This window comes from Cylas formicarius, unplaced genomic scaffold, assembly GCF_029955315.1.
Source record: "Cylas formicarius isolate icCylForm1 unplaced genomic scaffold, icCylForm1.1 PGA_scaffold_3__17_contigs__length_32017465, whole genome shotgun sequence".
Classification (NCBI taxonomy): Eukaryota; Metazoa; Arthropoda; class Insecta; order Coleoptera; family Brentidae; genus Cylas; species Cylas formicarius.
In genome coordinates, this window is record NW_026844326.1 from 12449375 (window position 1) to 12472221 (window position 22847).

The 22847-nt window shown below is 32.3% G+C and overlaps 1 protein-coding gene across 1 annotated transcript in view; it reads right to left on the minus strand.

Moving 5' to 3' along the window:
* LOC132699805 (uncharacterized) overlaps positions 1-17622 on the minus strand; it is a 33158-nt gene extending 15536 nt beyond the window's left edge. Inside the window, exon 1 of the mRNA XM_060666702.1 lies at positions 17485-17622. Within this exon, the coding sequence (XP_060522685.1) occupies positions 17485-17504 (20 nt within the window). The 5' untranslated portion in view covers positions 17505-17622. The remainder of the gene's footprint in view (positions 1-17484) is intronic.
* Positions 17623-22847: the final 5225 nt, after the last annotated feature.

The window sequence follows — 22847 nt, forward strand, 5'->3', positions numbered from 1 at the left end:
ACACTTCATTTTTCGGAAGGTAGTCAGTCGGTTATATGCAAAAAATTGGGAAAAATTATTGTTCTAAGCAAGACTCCGCTAAAGCCTTAATAGTATGTTATAGAATAAGTTTAATAAAAGCCACGTTAGTCACACAAAGTCACTACGAACACATTCTCAAACTTTTCCAAAAAGAAAGCAAAAATAATTTGAAATAAGACAAGAAAGGGAGGGAATTATCATGTAATTTTTTTCTTTTTTATCTTTTTATGGGATAAATGTTCTTGATTAGCGAGACGTTTGTCCTGGATTAGATTTTATTCGTTTGTTGTTTAGAGTGAGTACTCGGAAACTAACTTTATTGTCACTAAGTTCAGTTTATAGAATTTAACTAGAGTTTAGTACTCGAAATACGCAACACTGAACTTAATACTTAACACTGTGAAGTAGACGAAAAAAATAATTACTAGTATATTAGTCAATAAGTTTGATACACTCCATTTTAGTCACGACTTTGTTATGACTCTAGAGGAGCGGGCACATTTCTGCTAAAAAGCTCCGTTTTAATGCAAGAAACTTATTTCTAAAGTAAATTGAAGAAACGCCAATTTTAATTTTAAATGTTTTAATGATTTAGATTACATTAAGAAAAAAACAGCATATATTTTGAGAAGCATTAACAAAATTAGGGTGATTTTAATATAATTAACAAAACATAATAATTATTAGAAATCTAAATATTAAAATTTAATAAAAGAAATAAATTGGCAACTCAAACAACGTGACCAGATATTGCCGTCTAGGATGTGGTTGAAGTGGTTTGATTTGGATTTGGATTTGGATTTGCCAATATGATATGGGCCAGTTCGTTGGGCAAATAAGCACGGAAATATTGTAAGGGAACTCCCAGAAACCATATTGAATGTTGCGATACAGAAAATAATTTAATTACTATTTCGCAATCGCGAAAAAATCTGACGTCCCAGATATTCAATTGGACCATTAAAGAGCCACTTAGGAGAACTTCAAAATAATATACTGTCCGAGTACCTCGAAACGGTCGGGAAGAAATAAAACCACCCCCAATAATGACATACCCTAAAACTCGTTTTATGTATTTCGGAATCACAAAAAAACCTGACGTCCCAGATATTGAATTAGAATTGAAGAGCCACTTAGGAGAGCTTCAAAATAATGTATTACTCAACCACATTGGAACAGTCGGGAAGATATAGCCCCAGTTATGTAATACCAGCAAAAATCTGACAACTGACAACATTGCAAAACAAAGAATTTGGCAATTTATTACATTTGTAACGGAGTTTCATTTTGAACGTGTAAATTTGTAAAACTATTCCGATTCAAATAAACATTTTTTTTTATACCAACAGTTTTGTTATAAACCACCAGCCTTTATTAAAACAGATGTCATTATAATATTGATTTTCTTTTACAAATAAAAATTGGCCTCACAGCTAACACATTTGTAAAGTAATATTTTAAAATATGCATTTTAAAACTACAAATTTTAAAATGATATGCCAAGTCTTTAAAGTGTAGATTTAGTCTTTATAACTTTTTAAGGTCGAGGATCAACTGATTAACGAAACTTAATGCTGTAGCACTCGTAATGGGAACACGTTCCTTTACGCTTTCAAATATAAACAAATAAAGCCAGTATAACATATCCGTTTGTTTATATTTGGTTGAATGGCGATGTTTCCATTTTTTGTTCCAAATCTTCAATTTTTTTCTGCAAAGCTAAGCTGTTTCATTTTTAGAGTCAACTCATCCATCGTTAAGTCAGTTTGTGTATATTTTCTGTTAGGTTGATCCTTGTTTTTTCCAAAACATGTACTGGTATTTTCATTGATTTCAGTTTTGAAAAAAGTGCAAAAAACTTGCTCTGCCCCGATTTGAATGGTTACCACAATCAATCATAACACAAGTTGTAGACATTTTCAACCTTATTCATATTTTCGTTATTCATATAAACGAACGTTTTTACGCAATACTTGTCATGAGCTAATAAAAGCAAAATACATTTTAAAAATAAAAATTAACAAGTTTTTGTAGTTTAGAAAATGCCTAATGCTAAAAAACAGTTTGTCTTACAAAAAATCGTAATTTACTTTGTTTGCGTGCTCCGGGACTCCATATTGAATTTAATTTGATATTCCGTTGGATCGCCTCATTAAAAGAAGCTGAGAATTATCCATGACAGAACCCAAAATCCAATAAAAAAATAACGAGGATGGTCATTGACAGCTATACATAGCCTAATTAACATAACATGCTTTTTATTATGATAGATATCAAAAACAATACATGATTAAAAAAGATCCAGCACATACACAATTTCAAATGGGCTCCAAACACTTCGACTATCATAGAAGAATCATAGTCCTAATTAATGGCACGAAAAAGAATAGAAAACACTCCCAAAGAGTGATGACAGGTCTTAGTGTTTTAAATTAGCTTTTCAATAAAACTTAACAAAGGCATTCTTTAAGATCATAGCTGAATACCACAGCCTTATAAAATATGATAATTGTGTCCAATCGTAAGAAATAGAAAGAACCTGAGTACGCCACTGCGCTTGAATCGGTAATATTTTTATCCGATTCCGAGATTTTTCTATATAGTAGAAGTTGTGCAAGTTGTAAGTTGTAAGTTGATTTTGCTCATCGCAATACCTAGTGATGATTGCACAACAATTCATACTATTTTTGGGAATGTAAAAAATTTTCATCACTGAATATCTAAACTTTTTTCTATTAGTTTTTAAGATTTTTTTATTCTAATTCGGACTTAAAACTGAAGGATTTAAAGAAATCCCAGCCTGCCATGGTCGATAAAAATGTCAATCGCTTTACTCGTTACTAGACGATCTGTACACGATTTGCTCTAGGACAATAAAAACTACTTAGGCAATAAACAATCGATTTCAAGCGATCCGACACGGATAATAGCAACTAGTGTCTTTTAATATAATAGACCATTGTGTTTTCCGCATAACCGGAATGCCATTTTTTCCTTTATCGGAATTTCTAGCAAATAGAAACTTTTTTGTAAGAAAATCAATACCAGCACACTAAAAAAATAGTTTTTTAATTTTAAACAAACACGACATTCAAAATTTCCAAAAAAATAAAAGTTTTGTCGCAATTATTGTCCCAACTAAATACCGCAAGTACATCCTATTAACTTCAAAGTTAATAAAAACAAAATTACAACAACTTTAAAATCATTTTTTTGTAAAAGTTTAATGCACAAAACAATAGTCCAAAATCGCCTGTTCTAAATTTAAGATATGACGTCATCGGCAACCTTTTTTTAATTGTTTTTAAAGGATTAATCAAGTTACATAAGAGTGCCAAATTTCAAAATTTCAGCCTGAAGAATTTCAACCCAATTTTGAGCAGGTTAAAATTTAAATGTCAATAGGTATTGTTTTATCCATATTATAAAAACAAATGAGACGTGTAGCATTGCAATTTTATTTATTTAGATCATAAAATCATTTATCTACTAGACGAAATGATTTAAACATCTTGTTATCTGATGAATTATCGTTAAATAGTAAAGCTGAATATTTTTTTTTAATTAGATAATATTTCTTTTATATTTTTTTCTGGAAAGGATCCGATCTTTTTGGTAGATTTTTGCCACGAATGATGTTTTGACATAAACGATTTCTGCTTGTATTCGACGAAGTTGGCAAACTTCTTCAGACACTTTTTTATTAAAAGCTCGCTTCGCTGGGCTCCGCTCGTGCCAAGAGAAATTCGTGACTAAGGTGTCCTTTATCTTAACTTGTTGCATGATATATTATTAAATGAGAGGAAACCAAAATTGGAACTTCGATACCCATTTAGACCGGATTTACCCTTTAAAACTAGCTGTAAATTAGTACTGCCATTGAAAAAAGGCGAATTTATTAGACACTAACTCAATATGAAGCAGTTTCCTCGTTCACTTTCTTATGCCGGTCCATCTGTTTTCGATATGATTACGCCGAAGATGATGTTTAAAGTTGAAAGTGAAACAGCGATATAATCAATTCCAGAAAATAGTAAAAGGCAGATTTAATCTTGCCCCTTTCGTTCTCGACCGCAAATTATTCAGAGAGCGATTTATTTACTATCCGGTCGCTGACCGTTTTACTTGTCGGCAGAAAGTATGGAATAACAGTGAAATGCATCGCAAGGATTGATTACTTTACTAGTAGTTGCTCTGTTTATTAATTTTACGCAATTTTCCCACGACCTTGTGTGGTTTGACGGTGTCGTTTTATTCGCGATTTCTACACTCCTTTCTCCCAGTTATTCCTTTTCGATAAACTTTGCGACCGGATCCGCAGTCCCGTTCAATTGTTAAAGGAATGTCCATAAGCATAGATAACCGTATTGGCTGAATAAACATCTAAAGCGCTTATGAAAACGCAATTATAACTTAAAATGTCATAATAGTATACCAAGTTTTATAAACGACACTTTAGTCACGAGTTTGTTTCTGTACGAGCGAGTGTATAAACGAGCTTATAGGAAAAGGTATATAATCGTGTTGCATAGTTTTTCTACTACCATTAGGAAGTTTTTTGGAAAATAGGAAAACATTCGATCACTACCATGACTAAAGTACCGGAAACGCCACAAGTAGCTCTCGAAAATGTTTAATGATCGATAGATAATTTTGTGTTTTAGATTAGGGAGCAGAAAAAAATCTATTACCCAAAAAATTTACAATGACAAGGTATCAGTTATATGTTTCTGTAGGGATAAACAATGCAATGATAAAATGTAAACGTTTAAAGGAAAATTGGTTTAAATGACAGCGTAATAATGTGTTTGAAAAAATACTCTTAATGTATAATATATTATACCACAAGTGACACGAGCGGACAGCAGCCGAGCAAATGTTTAATAAACGAGTGACTTAAAAAGTTTACCGAACGTGTTGCATACTATACTTTTTCTATGACCGTTAGTTTTTGGTAAATTTTCGCAAAACAGCATGAATACATTGACTGACGTGACCGTCAGAATTGACAATGATCAAAGTTCAAGGAAATATCTCCGAAAACATCCGATTGCTCCAAAACCCGTGCGGTAAAATCACGGAAATGTCCGAAGTGGCTCGGATCCGTGGGAAACGAAACTGACATGGTAAAATGACGCTTCCCGCACGCTACATCAGTATGTAATTAGGTATTTTACGGACGGCAATAGAAAAACATATTAATTTTAAGCGTTGAACATATGTGTAATTTGTCATATTGATTAAACAACTCTTTAAAGGCGATGCCGTTTTTATTTTTTTGATATATTAATACTGATCGGTTGCGTCACGTCTTTTCTCGCTTCAGTTTACTCTCTCTTCGCAATCAAAGAGGATCCCTTTCTACCGTGTACTTGTCTATCACTTTCGAGCTAAAGCGGTAAATCAGAGGTTCAGAGACCAAAACTAACCAATAGTTTGTTAATAAAATATATGAGTATTTTTGTCTATAAAGATTTTGCAAAATTTCATTGCCCACCCCAAAATTAGAGAGTTTTCTTATTCCAATCCATTAATTATTACTAAAATTAAAATATTTCTTTTACTTGTTCGTTGTGATTCAATTGTTTATTGAAATTTTTATGGAGAAACCTAAAAATCAGAACCCCATTTACATCATATGTCAAGACGTGTTGCCTGTGAATAATCGTAATTGTTCAACTACGTTCAAAATGTTTTATTTTCCAAATTGATGGTTATTAAATTCTGTATTTAACTAATTTAATTTAATTTTAAGTAATAACTATATGTTTTAAAATCTAAGAACTAAAAAAATTCAATAGATAATAGATAAAAAATACATAAATCACTGATATGAAAAGTTTACTATTTTATTAAATTCACGTCAAATAATAACGAAAAGGTACACCGTGTGCCAAATGAAACGATGTACTATACGATCTGAAAACTTATAGGAGATACGAAAAATAGTTTCGTACAAAAGTTTCTTGGACTCTCCTGAAGATTTATAATATTTAAATTTTATTGATACGGGGTGCGCCAAAGGTGTCCCCCCGCCATCAACTCTGTTATTTTAAAATAAACACCATATATATTTCCACATTTTTGAAATCTTTGGTTGAAATAAAGATCACTTTCTTTAGAAATTCCTATTAAAATTTTGCATAGTTTAGGCAGAAATTGTGATTATGTTTTTTTTTTCATATTTTGATTGCCCCATATAAAATTGTGTTGTTTAACCACAGACTAAGAAGATGATGCACTACTCAATCAGTTTGACATCGAATATCTCAAAATGTATGTAAAATTTAATTATAAGGTAAATTACAAACTTAACTTATTTTTTTTCCTAGAATCGATATCTGAATAAAAATACAATGTGTTCCATTTTAAAATTTTGAGATTTTATTAATTGAATTCGCCAAAACGGCACCACGTATTTGAGACACCCTGTATAAGCTGAGGTGCATCTGTCAAACTGATTGAGTGGTGCATGTGGTTCAATTTTTCCTGCAATACCTGTATCAGAAGCGTCACAACATAATTTTATATGGGCAATCAAAATATGAAACAAAAATACGTAACCTCCATTTCTGCCAAAACAATGCCAAATTCGAATAGAAATTACTGAAGAAAGTGACCTTTATTTCCAAATTGCAAAAATGTCGAAATATACAGTTGTGTTCCTTTTAAAATAACAAAGTTTATGTCGTGGGTGGGAGGGGTGGGGGACTTTTGGGGCACACTGTATCAACAAAATTATAACAATTTAAATCTTCAGGAGAGTCCACAAAAAAATTGTATGAAACATTTTTTCGTATCTCGGATCGTACATGAAGTTTCACAATTTTACTATTAGGATAAAAATAGTGGAAACAGTTAAGATTGAAGCTTACGGATCTGGTTGGAACTACTAGAAAAATCATTATTTTACAAAGACAACATTAATTACAAAAAACTAATATTTTCACAATAATTTCGGAAAATTAATATTTTCAGTCATCATATCGCCATTGTCCCATGACCATGCACAACAATCGCAGGCTGGGAAGCTCCCGCCTACGTACCGTCAGTGATGCAATGATGCAATTGCCCACGTACGTACGTATCATTAAGTTTTTATTCACTTAATTCAGTTCCAGAATAATATGTATAGTGCCGCATAACGGCGACACACATGCTAGGCTACCTTAACCTCAATATGGTTATCATTAGTCACGACGATCTTGATTTTTCCTACAATACATCAGCCAAGCTAAACGCAATTTTTTGGATCTTTAAATATTCCTCTTTTTATTTTTTGCGTACTCATTCGCTAAATTGTTATGAATAATTTAAAAAATGTATGTTTAAGGCCGTTTTTGCCGACAAGGTAAAAACTTCAATACCACTTTCTCCTTATTGGATTCGATAACTATCGCCGATCAGAGGGACCGGGGCTACTTTGGATCGCAGAATGCCGAATTTTTCTATTACTTTTTCAATCAGTTTGATATGATTTGGATAAACAAAGTGGATCTGATAGCCAAATGTCTCGTTCAGATTTCGACAACCACAAAATTTCGTTCGTAATACGTTTTCACTAAATCGATAAACAACCAATTGCGTAACATTGACTTAGTGAAAGCGGAACCACAGCAGATAACCCCATAGTTGGAATAAAAATTTGTAGTAATTATAGCTGTTATTTTTCATACAAATTCTAGCATAGGAATTTGTCGCTATTAGAAAATATACCAAATAAAGTCTTGTTGCAAAGCAGGATCTACTTTACAATATATTGAATATTCCGATACGGTACTGCACAGTTTGAAGAGGAACTTAATATGAAAATAGATGACAAACATCGTATGTTACTGGGGTACTCGAAAACAAATCAGACTATCAAAAAACCATAATTTCTTACATAATTAAAATAAGTTGCGGCTTCAAAACAGTAGCTTCCTACAGGGTGCTCAATCGGTTGCGTGGTTTTGTTGATGAAAAAAAATACTAGTAAATGTATCCTTACAAGCGCGCATAAGTAGATTTGTTCTGTAGGCACGATTCGCTAACCAATTGAGTCGAAATCCGAAACTATAGAAGCTATTGAAATTCAAAAGGAACACCCTATAACTTAAAACATACGTTATCAGTTAGGTTAATAAGTTTTAATCTTTACTTATGAAAGTGCGACGAAAACGCTAGAAAATCTTATTACTGTGGAAATGAGGTTTTCCTAATTTTTTTCAACTCAAATTTTAAAAAATACGTTGCACAATTCTTTGGATGTATATGAACCTATAGGATGACTATAATGGGAAATAAATGAATGCATGTCAGGCATATGGTCTAGTTTAAATGTATCGACCTGTCTTTACCAAGCGATGCAATACCTTACTATATTCTACGTAGTTATTTTCGAAAAACTACTAAAAATATTGCTGTTACAATTTTTCGTGGAACTTCTAGAATCTACGAACTCATAGAAAAATAAATACGCATTCTTAAAATCTCATTTTGACTAGAAATTTTACCTTTAAATTTTGAATATTAAATTTAAATCCTAAAATTACATGGTTTAATTAAATTTTAAATTTTAAATTTATCTTAAAATTTGGAGTGTTATCAAAACATTTTGAAAACTTTGAGTTATAAGCCAAAATTTTATCCTAGAATTTCAAGTTTTGGAATTTTGAAATTTGTATATAAAACACAAAATTTCCAGTGGTGTGTATTTATTTGTGTAGCGTGTCCTGTCAAAGACTCCGCAGAAGCTGAATCTGTTAGAAATTTAAAAAATGTTATGGATCTGACAACGCTGAGCTTGTAAAAATGGTATCTCTGAAGCACTCAATTTGAAAAAAAAATAGTCCTCTCGAACACGTAATACACTATACATGAAACATCCTATTTTTGTTGTATGTGAGTAAGGTTTATTGTTAGTCTCTTCATATTAATTTAAGGTTTCTGCTGGAGGCCGGATGTTGTTTTTAATTTCGATATTAGAAGTTCCAAAATCCAGATAAACTATTCACTATTAGCTGCAATATGCTTAAACTAAACCAAAACAGCAAAAAAATATTAATAGACAACAATAAATAAAAAAATATCATAGGAAAATTAATTTCATTTGCATTTTAAGATTGTTCATACATAAGATACATCTACATTGTTACAATGCTTGTTATAAAATTTCCATTCCCATTTTGACTAAAACAGAATTTTGAACAAAATTGTTGTTGAATGGACTGAAAAAATTTTGACGATTACAAAAGTGTCCTTTGCAGGACACAATAATTGATTCTTGATGAAGGCTCTGATCTGCCTATCAAACATGAAGTAATTTGTATAGAAAAAATAAGTTTCCAATAGCTCTTCTGCCCTGGAATAACGTTATCTTGATATCTCTTACCAATGAGTAATGTTTTTTGTGAGAGAGATAATTTAAATATTTGTTTTGTACGTTTTCTATACTTTCAGTAAATCATTTTTGAGTTCATTTTTATACCTAGGTTGCGAAGTAAGTTACCACTGTTTAATAATGTATGCATTTTCAAAAATTTTGTGTTTCAAGATTTAGAAATAAGTTTTGAAAGTAGAATATAGATCAGTCAAGATCGGATTGAACTCTGGGCTAAGCAATACGTCATAAAGCAGAAAGCAACCATGTTGGAAGGAAAGCCCTCCACTTCGACATCTTGATTTTTATAGGTAAAATATTATCCTACCCCCACCATAATTGATACCCCAAATTTATTATTTTTTCTCTTCCTTTCCGCAAAACATCTAATTATACACTAATCAAGAGTGTGGAAACCGTCACTACCACGTGAGTGGATATTTTCGGAAATATTCCTCACGGCTTGAATCTCGACGTTTGTAAATTATGAAAATCCTGTCAGTGAATGTGTCCGTGTTGTTTTCAAAAATGTATCCAAAAACTAAAAGTTGTAGAAAAAGTATAGTATGTAACACGTTTGGTAAACTTTTTAGTTGAGTTTACTACTGCAATTTAAGAAATAAATTACTTTTGAAATAAAAGAATTTATTGAAATTCGGAAAAGATCAATCAGTTCCAGCTGCAACGCTACGGCGACATCCTGCAAAAGGTGGCATGAGTCGGCAAAAACGCGGATTTAAGAAACGCGTAAACAATTATCCTCGAAATTCCGTGAAATTCCTCGGTCGGAGGCGAAGATAATACTTTCTATTTTTTTGGACAATGCGTGCGTCTTTCACGTTATGATTTAAGAAAGCAATATTTTGGGTCAAGACGCGTGTGCGATTATTATAAACTCATTAGGTACCAAAATTGAAAGGCGAAAGGTGAAATGTTAAGTTATAACATGAATTTCACCTTCTGGTGTCTGATGGACGGTTCCGTCAATATTTAATGAAAAATTAATAGACTCGATATTTGTTAGCTAATCAAAACGAAGCAATAAAAAATTACCCTCCAGGTATTTTCAACCGCATCTCCTGCACAATCAAAACAAACAACAATTTTATTCACTTCTATAGGTACGTTCGGTATACATAGCGGCCACCATAAAAGATACAGATAGAAGTTTTGAATCAAGATTCATAATATCCTGAAGCCACGATAATTAAATTATCAGAGGGGGAGTAACAAATATTCTGGAAAAGAGTAAAGACAAAAGTTGTAGGATTCACAGCCAGCGAAATTTTAAATAAAAGCTATTTTTTGTGTATTGTTCCAGAACCACAATAGAGAAAAGTTCGATAACAATAGACATGAGGTATGCTTAATAATTAGAAAATTTGATTGGTTTTTATATAGAATAGAATAGATAATGCAAAAAATTCAAGGTATTTGATTTAATTTTAATGTGTCGAACAATAAGAGCTGGACCGTTTTCCTTCGGATTTCGGATGATTTTAAAGGTTTTTTTTTTTTATTTTAAAAAAGTTGTGGCCAGTTTACCTTACGAGATTCAATCCCCAGTCAAGTTCATTGACCATACTTAGGAATGTTGTATTAAAACTGAGAAAAACTCAACTTTTTTTGTATATTACTATTTAAAAGTCACTAAAAATCGTTTTTCCTATGCTATTAATTGTGCTATGAGTGAGGTGAAAAAAATAAATATTCTGATGATTTTACTTTTTTACGTAACTATAGATATGCATATCTTTATCGTAATTTAAAATATTAATAACTTAACTTAAAACTAAAAAGGGTTGAATTTTGGGGTTGTTATTTGAATTATCAATTCTTTACCATATACAATGCTTATTTAATATATATAACGTCAACCGAAATTTAGACTCGAAATAAAGGTTCGTTTATCTTTATCACTGTATCTGTATATTACTATTAAATTAAATTACTAACTAGGTCATTAATGAATCGTTGAAAACCTACTTATTCTATTAATTAGTGACGTATTTAAGTAGTGAATTGTGGAAAACCATTAAAGAAATATATAAAATATCATTGACAGGAAACATTCATATCAACTATGACCATCAACTAACACAGTACCTCGTAGCCCTAATTGGGACCCCGGATACATAAGGAACTACTGATACCCATAATTATTTTTTTAAAATCTAGTATTTTAAAAGGTTAAAATACGGGAATATCTTTTGCTTGGTTTGAAATGGTGATGAGATAATTACTGATTTTCATAAATTATATGTACATCTAAAAACTTGAAAAGATCTGCATTAAAGCGGAAGCCCCGCCGAAGTTAAATTGGTGAATCCCATCACCTAACACTAACTAAATAAGAAGTGTTAATTAAATTCTTATACGTTCTGCCAAAAAAAATGTCGAACAAAAATTTAACCTTTTTGAATAGAATGCAAACGTTTAACACAACGTTTAGCAGGACTGTGTTAAGCAACCTTTAAAAATAAATAAAACCCCCGGGGCTACTAATTTGCAAATAATAACAGAAAAGAAAGTAGGAATCGTTACCGGTTTGTCAAAATCATCTTAATGTTTTCACAACAAAAGATTCTCACTATCTCTTTTCAGTGTTTGAATAATTCTCTGAATATTTCTTTATGTAAAAATATTTTCTTTCTCTCATTAGACACATACGTTAAATATTGCTTTTTCTGAGCAACAAGTCCGCTTCGCTAGTTAACAATTTTAACAACAACGACTAAACTTGAGTGTCGAAGGTCACCTGGAAAAAATATTTCTTTAAAATTGCCGTACCACTTTAGGGGGTGAAAGAGCGGAAATACAGAAAGAAAAGAAAGTATAGAATAAAAGTTGTTAAATTTTCCAACGTTAATTAAAAAACACTTTCAAAATTTCATACACCAGTGCTTATTATTATCCAACAGTGGAATTATTTCTTCACACCCCTCTCAAAGAGATTCTTGAATTTGCTGTTGATTTACTATTGAAAAATCACATCTTTCTCATAAAAACTTTCTACTACACTTTTCCTAATTAAGTTCCACATTCTTTCTCTAACTGCTCGAATGTTTATCAAATTATTTGTTAATAATTTTAAATAAGTTTTTATACTTTTATATTGAATTTATGTTTACCATGTTTTTTAATACTATTTTTTTTTAAGCCTTTCTGACTTAAAATACTTTGCCAATACCAATACAGTAGAAAGCAGAAAAAAATTAATTAAACGGAATATTATCGAAATTGCCAATTTTTGGTTTTAAGCGAACAAACAAATAACGAAATCGGGATTTTTCAATTACACCTAATTAAAATGTTAATTTTTAATGTTCTTTATAATGTCTAACGGAATTTGCTTTGTTTGATAGTTTCTGAATATAGAACAACCTTCATTTCTCCTTATTCTGAATGAAGTAATTGTCTACGCAGACCAAAACAAGCTAACCATACTGGAAGACATATCGTTTCCTTAAATATCAATTTAAATTTGCACAGTAAACTGCACAACTTCTAATTAACTATGAGTTTCTATGCTTTAGATACTTTAAATCTTCAAGCTCTTTCAGTTTACATACGTAAACACAAATTTGCGTTTAATATTTAGCCTCAAAGAAATATTGTTAAGGCAAATGTATCTTGAAATTAATTAAGAAAATAATAAAAAGCTGGAAATGCGGGTTCGCCGGATTAACAACAACAAATAACAACTCCTAAGCAAATTTTTCACTTCCAATATTCCCATAATATTCAAGTTTTGGATAGTATCAGAAACAGACTGCAGCAAAGTAGTTTATTTAATTAAGAGTGAGATACTGGGTGCTCATAAAAATGAATAAATATTAATTAAAAAAATGAATAAAAATTTTAAAGAAATTATAATAAAAAAATAAACATAAAAAAATAAAAATGGTAAATATAATAAAAAAATAAAAATAAAAAAAATAATAAAAAAATGAATAAATAATAAAAAAAATGTCGCCATCGCTCCACTGCTCATGGTTTTTTATCTCAGTTACAAAATACTCTTCTGTTCTCCTATACATGATGATGATAAAGAAATGTTCGGTCCAATTCAGTAATTTTAATACATTAGGTTTGATATTAATAAAATTCTTATTAATCAATATAACGTGCTAGTACACAGCCATCATGTGATTAAAAATATGAAGAGCAAACTAAATTAAAATCTATCTCTTTTACATTACTTAGGTATAACATTTAATGTAACATTCTAAATAAACGATATAATAATAGCATCGTTAATAAATCCTATAAAAAACACTTATTTTCCGAAACTAACTTTTTCCTAAGTCGTCTTTAGAATTCGCTCAGCCTGGCGGAATATCTCATACATTGGAATCGCAGCTCGCTTTTAATCTCCGAAGTATAAGGTACCTACTACTACCGCAATTTGTCTCGCATAACAAACCAAGTAAGAATCCAATAAAAATAGGTTACTAATAGTACGAAATGCAACAAATTTAATAAACGCCATTTTAGTCATTAGTTCTTTTAGGCACGAACAGAGCAAGCGCTTAACAAACCAGTCACTGAAGTCAATATAGCCTTGAAGGAATTGGTATTCGCTGAAAAAATTAACTGTTTGCAGGAGTCGAGGCAAGAAATACAAGGAGCTCCAAATACGCTAACGTTCAAAGACATGAATTCCAACATTTGAAATGATTTCTTTATTTTTATTATCAAAATTGTTATTGTTAAATATTGGTTTTTTATTCTTCCTCGTAAGTATTTATTTAAAAAAAAAAAAGAAAAATTACCATCAACTTTTTAAAAGGACGTAAGTCAAAATCCGACAAATTGTTTCATATTTTCATTATGTTTAACCAATAATTGGACATATTAAAAAAGAACGGTTCGATTTATGTAAATAATACTGTGAAACTAGCGCCCTCCTGGAGCAAAGTCTAAATTAATTTCAAATTCCTAATTGACATGTCAAAAAATCTAAGACTTTCAATCTTTATGAGTAAATTTTAAACGCTCTCTATCGCCGAAACCAGCGACATGACGAGTATGATTTAGATATTGAAGTTAATATTAATATTTCGGTTTGTTTTCTGTAAAATTTCGTTGTAGTGCGAATGTTTGCTAAATTCGAATCATAAACGCAATTGGCGACACACGAAGCAAAAATATTTACTCCGAAATAGAAATCTCGGTCGAAAAGCGCATTCGCCAGCTGGCATGATTCCAAAAAATGCCAGTCGTTACCTAGTTACTCGAATTCTCGGAAATTTATAACGTATTATGCAAATTTTCGTTCGGTTGCCGCAATTCTTGCCGCAATACGAGCGGCTTCTTCTGCAACAACCCGTCGATTTTCCTACAAATCGCCGGCGAATGTTCGTGGAAAAGTAACATTAATTTGCTGAACTAATTGTAGAAAATTTTGCCGATGACTCGATGTCTTGGCTATTAATATTACATTAATATCAAATATAAGAGAATCGCAAGTACTCCTTTCTCCTGAAATAACTGTAGCCAATTTAGCAATGTTTGTGCGAGGTGTGTGTCAGATGAAATTGTATTAAGTCAGTGAAGCGTACTTGAGTTTCTGCTCTCGAAAATTTTAATTTTTAGGCTATAATCCAGTAAAATTGTTTGATGCAATAAAAATATATGCGCGGTGTGTTGAAAATACTTAAAACTCAATCGAAATATATGGTTTTTTTAGTTAGTTGTGCTTAAATTTATTTTTTTTTCTCAGTCTTGTAATACAAATTCTTTAAATGTTAGTAAGATTTTGAAATTATATTGTTACGGAGATTATATGGCGAATTTTAAAAATAATTTCTCTTTTAGTTTCGCAAAATTAAATTTTTCAATTTTTTTTTCAAACACTTCCTTTTCCTTTCTCCACAGACCTGCATTCTTAATTTCTTATTTTGAGAATAGATTTAATTTTCCACTAGGAGATTTAGAAAACTACTCTGTTATTTCTTGTTTATTTTATTTTATTAAATTAACGAAATTTAAAATAATCTAATTAAAAATTGCAGTTGCAAATGGAATTTTCGGCATTGGAGCGGTTATGGTAAAAAACTATTGTTACAAGCAGCTAGCAAAAATCTTTTAATTTTTTATCTACCCAAAACTACATATATGTTGCCTTATTTGGGTAGTTATCTCTTTTGCCCATCAAATTAACAGCGTTATCGAATACTGTGGCTGGCAAAAATCTTTAAATGGCCGACCCGGCGTCGATCGACGGAAATTTAGCGAGTTCGTGTTTAACCAAAGCCGCGAGCAAAACGAAAGGTTACGCGTCTGATTGAGCATCGATATCGCTTTGAGAATCGCTTCGCGTTTAAAAGGCACGGAACTACTTTTTTAAGGACTGTTAAATCACGGCTAGTATTGGTGGTTTAATATTAGCACTTGGTGTAATACCAACTCTTTACCTTTCAATCCATTCTATCCAAAAAATAGATTATTCACTAAGACTATCACGTTAATAGTACAGTACAGTGGCGTGGAACTGGATTTACCGACATAGGAATAAAATTTGATGAAAAATTGGGTTTTGCGTCCTACATTTGTTGAACTGTGAGAAAAATTTAACAAATTTTCAGCAGCTATATCGCTTGCTGAGAGGCGTAAATCTGCAAGTATGCTGCATCTATCTTGTTCTAATAATAGGGTCTAGACGCCCTATGCGTTTTTATGTTTTGCATTTAAAAAATGTACATTTAGGAACTATTGGCAAAATTTATGCGTTATTTTTCTCTGTAAAAAAATAATTTTAAAATTGCCAACAAAAACCCTTTAATTTTGTATGCATCCAAAACAAATATAATGAATGATATTTGTTCCCTTAGTTAGTTGGTATTTTTTTTGCATATATGTCGATGGATGCAAATTTAGCGTTTTAGTGTTTGTGAGGAGCTTAACGAAAGGTTGCCTGTCTGACTGAGCATCGATATCGCTTTGAATGTCGACAGTTTTCGGGTTTAAATGGCACAAGACTAGACAGAGAGTGAGACATCCAATCAGTTATTATATGAAATGTTTACTGTTTTATCCCTTGCTGAGATGCATAAATCTCCAAACATGCTGCAAAAAATAAATTATTTTGTTCCAAGGATTGAGTCTAGATTCCCTATGCGTTTTTATTTTGCCACCCAGCGCATCCTGCTCATCACATTAACATTTACAATATTTACTGTTTGGAACTTTTGCGAAAATTCATGATTCCCTTTTTCTGTAAATAAATAATATAACAACTGGAATAATTAACAAAAATCCTTTCATTTTTTTTTAACAAAAACTAATTTACTGATATTTGGTTTACACAATGATTATGTATTTCGTAAATTATCTACACTCTACATATTTGTTCATTTATTTAATTTTTTGTCCATATTTAGATCATTAGCATTATCGAATGTTTGTGTCCGAGCTTAGCGACAGGTTACCCGTCTGATTAAGCATCGATATCGCTTGAGTATCGACGGTCTTCGCTTTTAAATGCCTTCATGCAATTTTTTAAAGGCTGTTAAATCAAGAGATATCAACGCTTGATATCAACTGCCTCAATCCCTCGAAATGTAAGTTCTTTCTCTCTAAAAAAGGGAGATTATTCCTTTAGCTATCAAGTTAATAGTGCTGTACTGTCGCGTAGGCCTGAATTTACTTCCGACTGACATTTGATGAAAAATTGTCTTTTGTGTCTCATATTTAAGGAGTTGTGAGGAAAATTTAGCAAATGTTAAGTTCAATGGTCAGAATACCTATGAGCGTGAGGTATTATTTTCGTTATTTTCTGCGTGTTAAATTTGTAATACCTACCCAAAACGGATGCAAGGATTAATGCAACAAGTGCGGCTAGAACATATCCTCTATAAAGACTGAACCATATACTGTTATTGTTAAAAAATTTCGAAGTTCGTATTTATAGTTCATCTCTCTTCTTGATGTTTCTTTTTTGGTATTACTGCAATATTTTCATTTGCTTAAGTTACCCACTCCATAATTGGGAATTTCATTTTGAATGATAAGTATAATACAAATAAATAAAATTTTATTAGAGCTTACGAATATTTTTTTTCCTAAATTTTGTCTCATAATTGGCTACGTATGCTTACCAAAACTGAAGAACTCCCATTGCTGAGATTAGTGACTAAAGATATCAAGCGTCAGGGGTGGTTCGTCCGACACACTTAGGCTGCGCACACGAAACTAAAATCGATCTGCGAAGAAGACTAGAGGTGTCAGCCACACGGTACGACCGCACCACTGCCGTTCTATTCTCCTGCGTAGGATTTATTAAGAGAGAAAGTTTCACGTGATGGGGCCATCAATGCTAACCTGAATCCGGCGCCGTAGGAGAATCCGTAAGGACAACGTCACGTGCTTCGCGATTACGGAACGATGAAATAATGAGAATGGTCAGGAAATAAATTTGATAAGCAAATTTTAGGAACCGACGCAGCGCATCGCATCGTTCGGTAGGAATTTTTGTCGTCAGACGCTCGTAAGTTATAGACCGGGCCTTTCGAATTTTCAGATTCCGCTTGAGGTTATCGCGATATCGAAATTAATTTCGCGAATATTAAGTTTCGAAATTGACGCTGGGTTGATTTCTTAGTTATTTTTGAATTATCTCGAAAGTAAATTAAATGTGTCAAGCATCAAAACGTTCCTTTGTTGTTAATTATTAAGATTTTATTTTAATTTTTGACTCATATTAGATATTCAAAAAAAAGAAAATAAAATAAAATTATAAATAAACGCCAAAGCGGAGAAGAATTCTTTTATTCAGGATCAATTGATTTATATTACATTATTGGGGCCTTTTTAAATCAAATATAGTACCGTATTCGGACCTTTTTTATAATTTTACGTTTTCAAGCAACTTATTTTATGCGAGAATCATATTTAGCTACGTTCTTTAAAAAATATATCCCCATTCAATTACGTGGTTGTTTTTCAGCTGTAAATTCATTTGGAAATTCAGAATGTATTATATCTTACTATATATATATAGCTACTATAATTTTGACAACCTATACTAAAATTGAAATGGATTTTTTAAATTATTTTTTATTCTGATAATTATTGTTTCGTTTATTACATTCAAAATTACTTGCATTTTGTCAATGCTTTACTTTATCTCTCTCTCTCTCTCTCTCTCTCTCTCTCTCTTTGTCTCTCTCTTTTTGGTCTCTCTCTTTTTTGTCTCTCTCTTTCTCTCTCTTTTTTGTCTCTCTCTTTTTTTCCCTCTATCTTTTCTCTCTCTCTCTCTCCCTCTTTCTCTCTTCCACTTTTAGTGAAATTATAATTGATCTCGTTCTGTTTTGTCTTTAATTCATCTTGATAACTGCAACCAACAACAATGCGTGATTGAAAATACCTCATCACGTATATTTCTTAATACAATACGATATGATTACTCTCCTATAAGACCAGAACTTTATATTCAATTGTAGAATGATAAAAACAATCTGAGTAGGCCACTGCATATGACAGAATCAAAAATGTTACCAGAAAAAAAAAGTTGTCGGCATTTTTTGAAATAGCCGAAAATTAAAAAACCTCCGTTTTTGGTCGATAGTAGACCGCCCTGAACAGTACACAGGAATTCCAAAGGCATTCCAACTAATTTTAATTACAAGGGGAATTACCGAATTAAATAAGTGCTAAATATCATCAAACTAACCATAACTCTACACATCCGCGTCCAGAACGAATATGTCAATGTTTCTCTCTTTCAAATATTCCGCACTCTGGTTGGTTATGTTTAGGTATGTTTAAAAACTTATTATTTTCTTATATTTAATATTACTTATTTTGGTAGATGTGAGAATTAAAAATTGCTCAGGTATGTGAAAATATTACTCCTCAAATACAAACGTTTATTAAAACATCAAAATTAACAATACAACGATTTAAATATACCTGCCGCAATTTAAAACAACTATTTCTTAAAAATTTTCACGAAATAGCATGCTGTAATCAGATTGGAAAAATCAAAAATTTACATACCCTTGTAAAGAATTTCCTATAGAATATTTTGCATTTTGACATATTTAAAACCAAAAATCTCCAATGAGAGAAATTAAATGAAAACGAAATATATAATTAAGGATTTAAAACATATTTACAGGCTGATTGGTTCAGAACCATACACATTGGAAGACGTGGCAAGGTAACATAATTTTACAGTTGTTTCGGCCTTATAGATCGATGCTTAACATAATTTTTGATAGAGTGTCTGAGAATGTGCAAATGTAATAAGGGAAACTGACATATTGTCAAAAAAGATAGGTATTTATTTTAATTTGGTTTTAATTAGCTTCGCTTTAATATCTTACTATAGGGCGATTTCTAAAAAACTGAAAAATTAAAATATCTGAACAACTATATAGGTTTATGAACCAATAAGACGTTAAATATTAATTTGAATGTGTTTTTTTTTAATTTCTGTAATTTGCTTGTAAATAAGTTGGTAACTTTTCTTCAATGCACATTAATTAATTTATCAAAAGAATTTTAGAAAAAATGTTTTTTTAAAAACATAATGTATCTATTACATCAAACCAAAATATTTCTTAAACTAAGCGCAACCTAGCGAGTTCTAATAGAGACGTGTTTCACTTAACAAATATTCAGGAATTCTTTTTTTTTACTAAACAAAAAATACAGTACATTGTAAAAGCTAGGAGCTAAATTATAACAAATTCAAATTTCTCATGTCAAGAAACTCGTACGTACCAATGTATAACACATAACTTTGACACCTTTAATCCTTTTATAAGCATAGGAATTTTAGAACACACGATTATGTTAACTTTTTACATTATAAATACTTGACAAATCAAACTGCGAAATATGCGGCAGCTACAAATTAACACCCTGTATAAAATGAAATTGTACGGTTCATAGTCATTAAAAGGCAACGACATCTAAAGCATTGATCATAGCGTCAAAATACCGATTGTGTTATAGAAAAATATTATTTAGCCATTTTAGAGAAAGTATAAAGAATACTGCCATATAGAACAGATTCTTAGAAGAATAGGTGATTTCTAAAGTGTCAAGTTGAAGGTATCCCAAAATTTTAAAACAGTCATTACAAAAATTATTTGGCTTGCATACGCGGGAAGTTTTTACGCACAATTTATTTGATTTGATTTATGTAGTTACAACTTTGTAGATATCGCTGGCATTGATGCTTGGTGTTTTAGAACAAGACAATAAATCTTTTTGATTACTTACGTAACGCTATAAAAAAAGTGTTCTGTGTTATAGTATATGCATGCATTACTCAAATTTTATTAATCTGCTTTTTTCCATTTTATTTATATAATTAGCGCCTTGGGACTTTGCCTTCTTCTAGTTGTCGTTTACTGAAGAGATGACGACACTCTCCCATTTGCTTGATTTCATAATATACTTAAGACAAAACAGATGAAATTCTTTATTTGTAGTTACTTATTATTTTTACTGCTTCGTTAAGCCATTCTCGTCGGGGGTTGCTAGTCCCCCATCGGGCGCCTCCCCGGGTGGCGGATAGGGGAACGCCTCTCAGATATGAGTGGTACCGGGGAAATGAAATACCCGGGGTGGACCAAAACTAGCATGGCATAGGGAAGCAGCTATGACATTACTGGATCGAGGCTACCGAAGAAACTTCATTTAAGGCTCGATACCAGAAAATCTTTGGCGACTATCACATATCGATTGCAACGGCAAAGACGCTGCGATGAGGAAAGCAACGGGAAACTACCTCTTTAAACTCCCCAGGACAAATCATCAGCATGACTGGAAAAGCTAAAGTTACGGCCCTCAGTCCCCGGCAGACCTTTGATGGTCAGGGGGTGCTAAGAATCTCCGGGCCAGTCATGAGGAGGATTGCTACATGGAATGCGCGAAGTATGTTTGAAGCTGGCAAAGTCCACAATGCTATAAAAGAAATGAGAAGGTTGAACATCGAAATCCTTGGGATTAGTGAAATGCGATGGCCAAGGTCAGGTCAAGTTCAGATAGAGGGGCATCAAGTTCTGTATGCAGGTAATGATGACCGTAATCATTATAACGGTGTGGGCATCATCGTGAATGAAGAAGTGAAAGGGGCGATCAAAGCATTTGCTCCAATATCCGATAGAGTGATCTTACTGCAATTAAACGCACATCCATTTAACGTTAATATAATTCAGACCTACGCACCGACCTGCGATCACTCTGATGAAGAGGTGGAATTGTTTTACAAGCATCTAGACTAGGCAATGGAACTGGTTAATAAATCCGACGTTACTATTGTAATGGGTGACTTTAATGCGAAAGTCGGAAACAGACCGAGAGAAGGTATAGTTGGCGAGTACGGTCTTGGTGTGCCAAATGAACGGGGCGATAGACTGGTGCAATTTTGTCAGGAAAGGGAGCTCGTGATTACCATCACTTTCTTCAAGCTGCCTTCCCGCCGCTTATACACATGGAGATCAAACGCGGAAACCCTGGATAGAATTGTACGAAGCCAAATTGACTTCGTGATGATCGGGAAGCGTTTTCGCAACAGTGTTTGTTCAGCGAAGGCATACCCTGGAGCGGACTTGAACTCAGACCACAACCCCGTCATAGTGTCTGTGAGAATAAACCTTAAAAAGTTAAAGACCAAAACAAAAACTAGGATGATCGATACATCTAAACTTAACAACGAAGAACTTAGAACGGAAGTCAAAGAAATGCTCAACGAAAAGTTGCTAAATACTAATACTAGGGAAGAAGACATAGAAACATCATGGAATGTAATTAAACATGCCTTAGTTGAAACTAGCAAAGCCAAGCTCAAGACAGAAACCCGACGTAAGAATAACTGTTGGATGACGGACGAGATCTTAGATCTGATGGAACAACGAAGGCTTTTAAAAAACAAGAACCAAGTAAAGTACTCTCTGCTTCAGCGAGAAATTAGAAGGAAAATCAGACAGGCAAAACATGAATGGTTGTCCGGACAATGCAGTGAAATCGAAAGTCTGCAAGCCAAACATGATTTCTTTAACATGCATAAAAAGATTAAAGAAGCGGCCGGATTATATAAACGCAGGTCCACAGGATTACTAATGGACCAACAGGGGAAAGTCATCCTTAATACCGAAACAAAATTAAAGGAATGGTGCAGTTATATAGAGGAACTTTTTGGGGACATCAGAGACGGGCTCATGGACTTGCCAGGAGAAGGACTTGAAATAACCAGGCAAGAGGTGGAACATGCAATACGCCTTGCAAAGAGGGGCAAAGCGCCAGGACCCGACGAAACACATTCTGAACTCCAAAAACTACTTTTAGAAGAACAATCACTTAACGTTGTGGTAAGGCTATTTAATTTAATTTACAGGAGTGGTAAAATTCCCAGAGATTGGCTGCTTTCGACATTTGTAACAATACCAAAGAAACAGAACGCCGAATATTGTAGTGATTACCGCACAATTAGCCTCATGAGTCACGT